The 13,102-nt window shown below is 48.9% G+C and overlaps 3 protein-coding genes across 3 annotated transcripts, besides 2 other annotated features; all 3 read left to right on the forward strand.

The window, feature by feature from the left end:
- Nucleotides 1–2,427: 2,427 nt before the first annotated feature.
- On the forward strand, nt 2,428–4,422 carry FPSE_00126 (uncharacterized protein; the record flags this gene model as incomplete). Its single annotated transcript, XM_009253246.1, has 1 exon — nt 2,428–4,422. The coding sequence occupies one exon, from the start codon at nt 2,428–2,430 to the stop codon at nt 4,420–4,422; it is 1,995 nt and encodes a 664-aa protein (XP_009251521.1).
- A 1,366-nt stretch (nt 4,423–5,788) lies between these two features.
- FPSE_00127 (uncharacterized protein) lies at nt 5,789–6,635 on the forward strand (the record flags this gene model as incomplete). Its single annotated transcript, XM_009253247.1, has 3 exons — nt 5,789–6,019; nt 6,100–6,487; nt 6,541–6,635. The coding sequence occupies 3 exons, from the start codon at nt 5,789–5,791 to the stop codon at nt 6,633–6,635; spliced, it is 714 nt and encodes a 237-aa protein (XP_009251522.1).
- A 178-nt stretch (nt 6,636–6,813) lies between these two features.
- Nucleotides 6,814–6,860: a microsatellite.
- A 2,002-nt stretch (nt 6,861–8,862) lies between these two features.
- Nucleotides 8,863–10,009, forward strand: FPSE_00128 (uncharacterized protein; the record flags this gene model as incomplete). The annotated part of the gene is made up of 5 exons (XM_009253248.1): nt 8,863–8,981; nt 9,112–9,257; nt 9,326–9,718; nt 9,849–9,916; nt 9,986–10,009. 5 exons carry the CDS (start codon nt 8,863–8,865, stop codon nt 10,007–10,009), a joined length of 750 nt encoding a protein of 249 aa, XP_009251523.1.
- A 2,961-nt stretch (nt 10,010–12,970) lies between these two features.
- Nucleotides 12,971–12,992: a repeat region.
- Nucleotides 12,993–13,102: the final 110 nt, after the last annotated feature.

Genomic DNA, 13,102 nt, shown 5'->3' on the forward strand with positions numbered 1-13,102 from the left:
ATGTCGACATCGGGATATTTGGGCTGGATATGATAATCCCAAAGGGATTAGAAAGCAAATGAATTAACAATAATACTCTACATTATTTCTTCCAAGTCGTGGTGATATGCCTTGCAGTATGATGCGGTGTCCCGCCTTTGAGTTCGGTCTGAAACTACAGGAAGCCATGTTGTGATCATGTACTTTGGTTGTAATTATGGTAATGAAGGCTTACGGCCCTGTAAGTACACATGAATATTCCCCTCGGTGCATCTTTTTGCTTGTAAATTGATGGCAGCCAGTTCAGTGCCTGCGCTGCCAGTACTGAACTGGCTGCCCCAACCCATGGACGAGGTCATCATGGCTTAGACTAAGTCACTGTTTGTTTATTCTCTGTACCTCGAGCTCGATTATTTACTGAGAATAGGCCTCTGTGCTTTTATTAGACTCGACTGCACTGCTATCATAGGCACTCAGTGTAGTACTGGTACGGCTATGGAGGTCTACTCTTGTCTTCGGCTTTAACCTCATATGCAGGGTACGGATGGGCACATTGGTACGGGCTACTGTACTCTTACGTCATGTAACCTATTGCAATTGTGTATGTTAAAGTGGCATTGAGACACGGGGCTGCATAGCATGGTGCTTGTTCATTATCATTGGATTTTAGGGTTGATACACGCCGTCACACTTGAACCATAGCGGTGAAGAGGATTCTGGTATGAGTCAAATATGTGCTTTAGCTTTGGGAAGAAGATCTAATCTTTTGAAACTACAAAGTCGTTTTGAGCGGTTAACCAGTCTTGGTGACACCAAGTTGGACTTGACAAGTTGAATACAGATATCGGAAGAGGTTGCTCACGGGGTCTCGAGAGTGGGTATATTTCAGCCCGAAACAGCCCTGGAGCAGTCTCATTTCTACCCCGCAGTTACGCTAAGAGGTCACGACGGCTTATGGTGGGGTTGCAGGGTGCGATAGCGGCATGCAAAGCGATAAGACAGACAGACGTAGGGACATTAAAGAGCGACTTGAGCATGAGAAGTGACAGTAATAAAGCATTTTTAGAAAATAAATATGTGTGAATGAGTCAATACATCATAGGGTTAACGCATAAGAGTCATCACGATACGTATTCCAGCCTTTGAAGTCTTACAAACGAATCAAGACTCACATCTTAACTTCGGGGTTTTTGTCCTATCTGACGGGGCGTGAACTGTATGGACCAGATCCTCTTTAGTGCTAGCAGGGACCCCGGTTTATGTGACGACAGCAAGCGCTTCAAAGGTACAGCATCAAGCATATTGGATCACAACGACCCTGAGAGGTCGTGAATACCTCGTACCTACCTAGTTCTAATTGCCTTATACACATATCACGGAAACAAAGAATAATTCCATCCAAGAACCTTGATACCCTAATGACACTTCAGCGGGCATATACCAGAGTTTAAGTTCGGCGCAGTGGCAGTGGCGTTTCAAAGAAATACGTGTAGCTGAAGCTCGATCCACACTACGAGTATATGAGTGAATGTGAATGTGCACTTTGTTCGTCTGTCTGGTCTGTCTGCCTGATTTCATAACTCTCCTCCAACGCGCATTTTCTCTTTTCTCCTCTTTCAACTACTTCTCCCCCTCATCACCGCCTCAAAGCCCAAAACATCTATCCCTAAGATGGTCCCTTGTTTATCTTAGTATCTAGACCGAAGCTAAGGGTACAACAAAACAAGGGAGGCATCTTATCAAGCAACGTGGAGAGCTGAGCTTAATCCTCACGACACAAATCTGTGCGCCGTCATAGGCAGGTAAGGCAACTAAATGCCTGTCATCACCCCATCAATCTCATCAACGCAATAGGAGACTTTGGGCTTGACTTTTTCATCCTCAAACTTACACACTTCTGCTATTCGACCAGACTTTGTTTTGCTTCTGCCACAGGTGCATATAAAACAACAACCCCAGCCATTCGGCTTGCCTTTTCTTTCCATCGATCGATTACAGCCCCAGGCAACCAAGCCCAGGACAGGCCAAGTCAAGACGCCTTCAAGACAAGGAACGGACCCTGAAATAGTCGCACTTCTTCTAGTGCATCAAGGTCGCTTTTTTGATTTTACTCTTTTATTCTCTGGTTAGTAGTCTTTCCTTCTTCCCAACCATCATCTGCATACAGACCCAATACCAGATACACTTTGGCATCTTTTTCTTTCAACCTTCTTGGCCACCTACTTTATACAACAATCCCCCCCCCGCCATCGCGCCATTACACAGACGCCCCTTCCCCATTATCCGGCCTTCCGCTCACCCCTCACCTTATCCTCTCCCACCTCAATCTCTCTTGCCCCTCGCAGTCCAACTTCACCTGACACCTCATCGTATTACTTGCATAGGCTGCTTCTTGCTACGAAGCCTGTGATGGAATAGAACTCCTTCCTCTTCTATTCTCGCCTCGTTATGGAACAGCAAGATCCTCAAACTCTCCGCACCCCATCTACCGTACCTCGTGATACTGAACACCGATCGACTCGCCAGTCCCCGTCGTCATCGCCTTCGATCTCGCCGCTTACACCAGCTCCCCGGCGCCACGCCACGAGTTCCTCTTCTCGCCCGACAACACCCAATAGAAGTCACTTGTCGACCTCTGAACCTACTCTTCGATTTCCTCGACCTCAAGGCAGCCGACATCTCGCCAACTGGATTTCATCGAGTAATCCAGACATCATGCGTTTCACCACCACTCCCGAGGATGGGGGGCTCATGGACGAGTCATCCTATGAACTGATCTCTAACATCGACACCGAGTCTCAGGATGGTAACTACAACGAGTCCATGAGCGAATCTATTGGCTCTTTCGATCTTGCCCGGCCCGACGACGTGCAAAGCTGCGCTGGTACTGAGCAGACCTGCGACGACGAATCTATTGCCGCCGAATCTGTTGCCGACGAAGGCGATGCCTCCGCCCAGCAAACTCAACAAGAGTCTGAGTCCATGTCCGAGTCCATGGATGCCAATCAGACTCCACAAACACAACAGAGCTGGGCGTCGGTGGTCAACAATGGGCCCCTTCCCGAAGTTGAAGCTGACATTGAGCCCGACGAAGAACCCGAGCTTGAGTCACAGCCTGCCGAACAGGAGCCCGAGTCGGAAGACGAAGCTCGATCCAGGAGTTCCCTCGAGTATACTCAGCAAAGCCTCAAGACCCCATCGATTCCTAGCCCAGACGCTGGCAATATGGAGAGCAAGCTTGATCGGCTGCCTCTGCCTACTGGGATCGATAATGACGAAGAGACCCAACGGGCAACGCTTGACAAATGGTTAAGAGAAACCCAACACCCTACATTTACGAACAGGGAGACAGTCAGCAAGGTCGTCAGGTCATCCCTACCTGCTCTCCTTTTGCTTGTCCTGGTCTCATTGATCAGCGTCTTCCTCTCTCCACTCTCAAGAGATGCGGCTCCCCACATCCCCGCAGCCACTTCCGCTGCCACAACTCACCCCACTCTCCTGTCCTCAAGTCGAAGCTCGCAGCCAACTTTGCAGTCCCTTTCCACAGGTGTGAGTTCAGCACTTATTCCCCTTCAGGATGCCCGCACCAACGAATGGCTTTGGGGCAGCCAAAGGATTGATGTGACTGTCAAGAAATATCATGGCAACTTTCTGATTCAAATGCCTCGAGGCACCAAGAAATCATGGCTTGATAGAGATTGCCTCAACTTCAATGCCAAGCGTGGCGAGAAACAGGTCCGATTTGGCACCTCATCAGTTGATGAAGGCATTCTGCTCAAGATCCCCAGAGAGGAAGCCCACGGAACCGTCAAGGTTGACATATTCGCTACTTGCCGCCCTAGGATGCACAAGGTCCTCCAGGTTGAATTCGGGAAGGGCATGTTTTCGGAGGCCTTGAACCTGACCTTGTCATTCGCTCAACGTGTCCCAGAGTTTGTTCCTGCTGCTGCTCAAGGGGCAGAGCGACGCCTCGAGGACGCCAGACGCTCGCTAGAGACCGCTTCCGGAAACCTGATGACCACGTCCGACACATTTTGCAAAGACATCGGTACCAAATTCCATGATGCTCACCGGTCTTTGAACTGGATCAAGAGGGATATCAAGTGTCGCGTTCAAACGGCAAAGCAAGACATCTCCAAGAAGTTGGACGCTGTTGCAACTGACGTCAAGCAATACATTCCCAGCACTGAAGTTGTGCAACACCAAGCGCAGCTTGAATTGCTCCAGGCACAAATTAGAGCAAAGTTGTGGTGGCTCAAGGTAACTGCGAGTGACGAAGAACATGACCGTTACCAAGTTGCGGCCAAGCAGTTCATGACTGCCAAACTACTGAAGAACAAACATGTTCAAAAGCCGGCCAGCATGGCGTCAGCCGGCTCCAAACACTTCGGCTGTTGGTTTTCCACTAACTGTCGAGATAATTCAGGAGGACAGAAGAAATAGCGGTGCCAAACTGTATCATCAAGACGCTCACGGTGTGGAGGATCTTTTCTTTTTTGGGCCTCTCATCGCTTGCATCAGGCGTGGCAGCGTCGTCTCAAGGAATATTTTGGGTTCATTACTGAGGTATGGGTTTTTAGGGCACTGGTGGACTGGAGTTTATGGGGTCTCATACCATTTGTAGACGTGTTTTTATTTGCTTTTATTGCTTTTATAATTCCTTCTATTTCCACAATAGTCAATGTTGTTGATGCCGCTTCTGCAGCTTTTGAGAGTGTTCTATTTGGACAGGGCCGTTACTGAGTGGCGAACGGCACGAATCAAGGAAACGGAAAAGGGGTCACTGTAAAACAATAGTAATTGAATCCATCCCATCTCATGAATCGTGGTTTACGAGTGCTCGTTAGTGAGCATAACATTCGAGGCCAGTTCCAAAGTGACGAAACAAAACAAGTGCTTTAGTATTATAACTCTTGGCTACAACGTGAGGGTCGAACAATATTGGGCTTTAGAAATCATATACAACCACTGAATGGTATTAACACTAAGAGTACAGCCTTAGCATTCCTGTAATGGCTTCCGTCTCCCCTTATCATCAGCATCACAAGTTAAGCGCAGTCAGTCCTCATTTGGTGGTTGGACAACTTTAAAGACAATATTGCCTTTCGCTTCCCTGCATCAAGAGCCATAGAAAGTAGGGCACAAATGCAACCTTATTCTCGCACAATAGCAGTCAGTCCTCATGATGGAGCCAGCCAGTATACGCATTAATTAATGCTGAATCCAGTCTGCTGCAGTTCCACATGATGAGTAACCCCACAACCTCAACTGAATCTTGGATCATTGCAAGCATGTACCTACAGGGCGATCATTAGCCTATGAGGTACTTGGACCATCGATCAGGATTGCTCCCAATCACAAGCCAGCATTCTTTAGTTTCGCCATGCCTAAGAAGCAGCAGGGCACAACAGGGGAAACTGAGGGGCAACTTATTGCTAAGTTTTTTTTAGGCGGGACGGCAGCCTGACAAGGTCGAAAACAAATCACCAGACCTTGACCGCAACCCACTTCCATCATCTACCATCATCACATAAATACCCAACCACCCCTTGCTTCCTCGAAGCATATTCATAACCGCAGTTCGCTTATCTTGGTAAGTCTAGTGCGCCTTCGTTGGCTCTTGACTCATGCTGTATTTTTTTGTCTGCATTTTGCTACCCTAGCAGGCAATCATGATTCTGAGCCCCTCCTTGAGGAGGGGTAAAAGCCATGACTGCGGGACTAGGATCCTGGGTTACGAAAAAGTTGCTGACGTCTGAGGGGCAGTAGATTCAAATCACATTCACAACCGATCATATCAACCGTCAAAATGTCTGCTTCCGAGCCCACCGAGCCCAAGGTCGAGGAGACCAAGGTTGAGGAGACCAAGCCTGAGGAGACCAAGCCCGCTGAGGCTGAGAAGCCTGTTACATCCTCCTCCATGTTCTCCATGTTCGGCGGCGGTGCCAAGAAGGAGAAGAAGGAAGACGAGGAGCGCGGTGACAACTCCGGTAGCGCCAAGGCTCAGCGAGAGGCCGCTGAGGCTGCTAAGGGTGATGAGGTATGTTGACATGTCTCAGCATGGCATGCTGTAGTCGTTCCCCTCGAAACGTTTCAAGCTAACCGGCGCTGCTTATATAGGAGGATGCCCCCGAGTCCGAGGACGTTCACTTCGAGCCCGTCATCAAGCTGACCGAGAAGGTTGACACCAAGACCAACGAGGAGGCTGAGGAGCAGACTTTCAAGATGCGCGCCAAGCTTTTCAAGTTCGTCAAGGAGACCAGCGAGTGGAAGGAGCGTGGTACTGGTGACGTCCGTCTGCTCAAGCACAAGGAGAACGGCAAGACCCGACTGGTCATGCGACGCGACAAGACTCTCAAGGTCTGCGCCAACCACTACATCGTCCCCGAGATGAAGCTTTCCCCCAACGTTGGCTCTGACCGCAGCTGGGTGTGGAACGCCGCTGCCGATGTCAGCGAGGGTGAGCCCGAGGCTGTTACCCTGGCCATTCGATTCGCCAACGCTGAGAGTAGGTTCCCTGGATGAAACGTGCTACAGAACCCATTACTAACTTGTGCTCAGACGCCAACAACTTCAAGGATTCTTTCATGAAGGCCCAGAAGGAGAACGAGGAGATCTTCAACAAGGCTCAGGAGGCCGAGGCTCCCCCCTCCTAAGCAGCCCGCACTTTAGAACCCTCCCCGACCCCCTGCCCTTTCGGAGTTCGATCTGGATATTTTCAAGGACTCGCACTCGTTCGTAGTCCTGCGATGTCTAGAGAAGTCTTACTCCAACACCCCAACAACGCATGTCACAGTATCACGCATGCATCTCACATTGCTGCGATGCTTGATTCATCACACGCACACGCACCACACCACACCACAACCCCGCCACAACACTATATCCCCCAAGTCTGGTTTTAAGATGGATGAATAGAGATTCAAAAGGACAGAGAGGTTTCTTGAGGTGAGCTGTTCGAGTTTAGCCTCAAGGCGGATCAGTGAATGGATGGATGGATGGATAGTTAGCATCATAGGAACATCAGATCACACAGTACCCTCTGTAGAAGAAGTTAAAGAAAAAAAATCCATAGACATTATGATTCGTTTTAATGTGTGAGCTGCTGTTGTTTATGACTCGTCATTTGCCAAGCTTCGAAGTGTTGTGGGTTTATCTGTGGCAGATGTGGCTGATAAGCCTCTGTGATGGATCGAACTGTCGTTAGTCTTGGTGAGACACCTTTCATTGTATAGATTGGCATGAGCGTTCCTGTATAATGTTTTGTAAAACAAGACGAGGGGCTCATATCTAGCAAAAAAACAAGGGGTTGTCATCAGTCAAGTAAGTTTGGACAACTAAATACTCAATCCTCCCAGCGGAATGAGAAGTAAGTCCTGACGAGGACGTGCAAAGATAACCCGGATCATAACTCGGGAAGGAGTTTGTGTCTATCAAATTCCTTGCTCTAGTATACAGACATTCACGTCATCACGATTAGTAGTCTAAAAGACACAATGTGTCATGTCATGATGCAGTTGAACCAAGAAAAAAACACGGAGCCCAGGCCAGACCAGACGCGGCGGTGCTCAGCACTGTAGTTAGTGGAGAGGGTAGTGATTCAGCGTGTCGTGCTCTGGGCGCTTGTCCCCAGCAGGTACAGGGACAAACAAACATAATAATTCTGTCGTCCTTTTTGGCAGGTTGACACAGCTCAGAATCTGGCCATGTCATGGGCTATAACTCTTGAACTATGTCCGTCTCTTATTTGGCTTTTCTGCCACGCGTTTATTCCCAAGATTTGTGTCAAAAAAGCCCGAGTTTGTCTGCCGTGTCGTGTGCTCTCTTGTTCACGCTTCCGATTAGAACCCCATTAGTTGCCTCAGCTGGTTTCCCCAGGTACCTGACCATCGACCGCGCCTGCCCTGCACTCCAGCCTTCCTTTCCCTTCTGTTTCTGGGCCCCCAGTCCAACCAACCGCCGTGGGACTGGCCTCAGCTCTGTCCAGTTGCTGGCGCTTCTCCGTTCTCCGACGTCTCCCATCCATTTCGTTGTAGGAATTTGTCCCCTTGTAACCCAATCCATACTTCCTCATTGACATTGTGTATCTCTTGTGTATCCGCGTCAATCTGCTTGGCTGTTCATCATCTCTCCGATTCCTTACCGTTCGACCCTCTCAATTGCTGTTTCTGAACGCCAGAAAAGATGTTGGTTGAGGTAAGTTGAAAATCCCAGCCTTTCGCCTCGAATTGCTCCGCTGGTTTGATGTATATTCCAAGTGCTGGACGCCCTTTTGTTTTGCCCATGTTTGTTTACACTGTCTGTTTGCTCGAGTTCCTTCTCGTCCGTTGCAGTCTCTTTCGTTGGGCAGCTTTTTGGTTGATGGGTTGCGGTGTGTGGTGCTTTGCTTTCCTCTACACTGCCTCGACATTGACGTGTGTCGCGCGGTGAGAGAGACTTTGCAAAGATTGGTCGCGATCTGTTGATGTTTGTCTACATACATAAATCCATCTGCATCTGCGACTGGCAGTGCTAGTGCAGTGCTGATGCCAGTGACGGCTGTTGCGCGTTTGGGTTGGATAACCAGAAACAGGCAGCCATGCCCATGATGGCTTCTATCCGACTGCTGCAACAGCGATTCACGCACTACTTGCTGTGGTATTCGAACCTCCATTGTCCGCCAGACTGGTCTCGCCGTTTTCCTCTCTCTTCGCGCCTGTTTGTTGGGCGAGCTGCTATTTCACCATCACCCTCGTTTGTTCGCTCCCGCGTTTACCACAATCTGCTGTTTTCGTATTTCTGTCTGTGGCCAGTGCCAGCGCCAGCGCATTTTCATTCATTTTTCATTTGCATGTTATCTTGTGTTACCGCGCAGCTATACTGCGCACCCCAGAACTCATCATCATGGCTCCGCGCACTCGCCCAGCGTCATCAGGACGAAAACTGATATTGAAACCCTCCAAAACTAAAGCTGACCTCTTGATTCAGCGCAAAGTCAAAGTTGTTACCGAGCAGAATGTCATGTAAGTATGCGCCTTTCCCCTTCAGCTTGCGGTGCCTTTTGGATCGTGACGATCGCGTACCGTCCATGAAGACAACCCGATTTGCTGGCGGGGGGATACGGTAGATATTTGCTGACAAGTATGTTATTAGCGACAAGCCGCCAGTTGATCAGTTCCCTATGCGAGAATGGAGCTTGAAGGTTTTCATGGTCGATGAGGACGGCAACGAGCGCCCAGCCGATGTTTTCACCAAGGTTGTCTACAACCTGCACCCCACATTCGAGAATCCCGTTCAGAGTATGTTCGATATTTGTTCTAGCGATGAGGATTTCCAGAGACGCTGACGAGTTTGCGCTACTCGATAGGCTACACTAAACACCCATTTACGTGTAAGAATGAGGGTTGGGGCGAGTTCGAAATCTCGATCGATTGCTACACTACGGAGAAAACGAAACTAGCGCCCATCATTCACGATCTCAACTTCCACCAGACCAAGTACGAGCAAACACACACTGTGGTTTTCAAGAACCCCTCCCAGAGTTTGCAGGAGCGCCTGCGCGAAACCGGCCCCCTCCCTACCGATGACGACCATCGTCCTAAGAAGAAGGGAATCGCGACCAAGAAGAGCGCCCAAAAATACGACTATGAGAAGATCGCCGAATCGCTGGAAAAACTCGAGGAGGAGGATCTGCTCCGTGTCATTCAGATCATCAACGAGAACAAGGGGCCAGACACCTACATAAGGAGTGATGTTGAAGGTAAGATCCCAATCCCGCGTCGCGAATGCACAAACACCCGGCATATGTACCCTCCGTACCCTCCCCCCTCCCCTGTCTTTGCATTGAAGTTGATGTGTATGGTGGCTAATAGTGGATGACTTGGTTAAAGCCGGAGAATTCTCCATCGATCTCTACACTATGCCAGACAGTCTCACCTCAAAGCTTTGGGATCACCTTGTAAGTTCTCCTTGATGGCTGCGCATGTTCTGAACCGATCAATGGCTGACGACGCTCATCCGGCAACAGTCCAAGAAGGGTCTTGTCAGCTAGATGTTTGCGATCATATCTTAATGTCAACACCCCTAATGTTATTCCATCGACGATAGGGCCTATAGTCTGCGCTTGGGAGTTGCTGTAACCATGGGATTTAGGAAAATGACGAGTTAATGAGCACGAAGGAGGACAACACAGAAGGAAAGGGAGCCTTAAAACAAGAAAGTCGAGTTTTTGGTCACAAGTCTATAAAGAACTTTGTTCTCGCTCATTATCCGGGAAGTTTTAAACTATAAATCACCCTACCGTATTAAAAGATGATGTTGTAGAATGTTGCAATGCTATGTGATGTGTTGGCGTAAAGGAAGTTTCTACCAGAGACAAAGGGAGTTGGATCTCGATGCCCGAAGACGGACATGTAAAAGAGGCCAGCCAATAACATCAGGCCTTGGCCCGGCCTCGGCCGATCAACTTGACGGGCCGGATCGATCAGGCGTCGGATCGGGAGTCGAAAGAGTGCCGTTTTCCCTGACGGATGTGACCAACTGCCTTGCTTATGTAGTCATGTAGTTTGAACGGGAGTACCAGGCTTGCTGGTCTCGGATGTCGGCTGCTTGACATTTATGCCTTGAATCTGAACCCACAGCCCCGAAGATGCAAAATGATCTGCCGATAGCGTGACGTTCATGCAGCGCTTGAAGGTATCATGCGAAGCTAGCTCATAGCAATATGGAAGTAGGAAACTGATGACGGGCTATGTTTTGGAATTTGGTTCCCTCAAAGCTACCTAATGCTGGACTAAAAGCTGGATACTGTGTAATGCTTTCTCTTATTTCCATCAAGTTCTTCAATCACCCCCCTCTTTAGAGTATTATGCTGCTTGTTGGCGCCGTCACTTGTGAGATGCAGTAACAGTATCTGGAGTGTCACATTGTGTTTGAACGTGAGCGGGGACCTCACTACCTGCTTGGTCTGAGCACGGGATGGTCGGCAGATGGATACAGTGGAGGCTGAAGATAAGGAAGCGATGAGCTACTCTCCGCTGGACTGCGTTGCTGTTACGTACGAATGGCTGGTAGTGTTGCAAGGGTTCTCCCAGTGGCCTGGATGTTTACATGCAAGTTATATGATGACGTTCAATAGGGCGTCGTGTGAAAGAGCCACGAGTGAGTTTATCATTTGTAAGCACTCACGCTCCCAACTGTCGAGTTGGTTGCCCCAAGATAATCCTCCAGCGTCTTGCAGGTGTGAGATCTTGGAACAAAGATCTATCTAGATAATAGCCAGCCACATTAAGAAAGAAGTGTGTACATATGGTATCGAAGTAATGGCAAGTTTGCGATTGACGAATAAAAAGAAAGCAAGGATATCCCTATGTGTACATACATTGCGGAGTGTCGGGGGATTTCCCTGGAGCCAAGACGTAAAGGACATAGCAAGGTATGCACAATGCACAGCAGGGATGACCTGAGACCGCAAGCTCCTCGTGTCCTTCTTGTTCTAGATATTTCTTGCCAGATACGCAGGTAGATGCTGAAAAGTCTGATGAACCGACACGTATGTCAAGTCAAACCCCGAGAAGATGGAGGCGTCGTCAACGTGACATGCGCCTCAACTTGGCGATTGGTTGGTTTGTACGATACGTACGGGAGGGGCGGAGCTGATGCATATTATCGCGAACCGACCTTGATGAAGCCCATGTTGGATTAATACGGTGTAGATGTTGATAACGAGGGCCCTTGTTTGAAATGGGTGCTATACATAAGTAGGTATGAAAGATAATTGGCTTTGTCCTGTATAAACATATCCAGACAAGGTGGTTCGGAGTATCCTTTTCATAAATAGCATATCATATCATATCAGATATGTTAGTAGTCAGTAGATAGCTGGTGTCTCTGATGGCTGCATGAGATAGAAACCTGACCCCTGGTTTCTCGATCGCTTGCAGCGGTTTTGCAGCGAAACGATAGCAAACTCTGGGCGAGCCAATGGGGCCTGACGTTGGCTATCGAGTTGCCCGTCTCGGGATAACGCGAACTTTTGGCTTACTGGGTTCTTTTGTTCTATTCTTCTAGACCTTTGATCGTGCCATTGAAAACTCTGAAAGGTCTGTCGTTTAGATCGATGGAACTGGGGAATATCAATTGATTAGGAAGGTCACGAATAAATCAAGACAGTGAGTGTTTAGAGCTAGGTACACATTCCCATGAAAGGTCTCTTGGCGTGTCAGCCAACGAAGCTCATAATAGAGATGACATTGACACATCCAGGTAGGATTTGTTTTTTTCAATACGTAAGGTATCACATTGACAAGTCGTCACCTGATACATGTTGGTGTGTACTACGCCTCCCAAGTTCACCTTGATTTGCTCGCAACACCGTGTTGAAGTCGTTGGACAAAGGGGAACAGAAAAAGAGCAACGACACTCGTGACCTCGCTCCAGAAACCATCCAGCCTATCATGTCTATCGACACATTTGCTACATGTTTCACCCCCGGAATAGACTTGGACGTGCTGTAACTCTCCCCAGGAAACTAGCAGAGTGAAAGACTCTCTACCCCATGATTCTTTGCTAGTCCTCACCTCTCATTTGACAATTACCCTTTTGAAGATCGCCCAGACCAACGGATTCCCATTGAATTGATCCTGCACTGGCCACTTGCGGTCGAGTCTTGTCCTCGAGCTAAGTCCAAGTTAATGTTACTAGTAGGTTGTGTTAGTAGCTGATCCTTCCTACCCCCCGCATCGAGTACCAACCTCGATGGAACGGATCCATTCATATTCTTCCACTCATTCTCTATCATATCAACCAGGGTACGTACTAGTTTATAACAACCACGCACAGGGCACTTCGAGTCAAAACCCTTGCGCCCAGTCTCTTGGTTCATTGCTCCTAGAGGAGAACTCCAAAAAGGTCCTTGATCCCCCCCAGTCCGCTTCTCCTCGGCCCGCGCTCTCTTCACATTCCCTCCCCGAACCGCCGCAAACCGAAACGCGACATTGTATCTCATCAGCCGTATATATATATATATATTTTTTGGCCTACGTCGCGTCAGATCGGAGCCTCGTCAGCTCTTAGCTGAGCTCGCCCGTTTTCGACACGGCCACGGCGACGTTTCGACGCCGCGCCGTTCCAAACCTCCCCCCCC

Source organism: Fusarium pseudograminearum, chromosome 2 (genome assembly GCF_000303195.2).
Source record: "Fusarium pseudograminearum CS3096 chromosome 2, whole genome shotgun sequence".
NCBI classification, from domain to species: domain Eukaryota; kingdom Fungi; phylum Ascomycota; class Sordariomycetes; order Hypocreales; family Nectriaceae; genus Fusarium; species Fusarium pseudograminearum.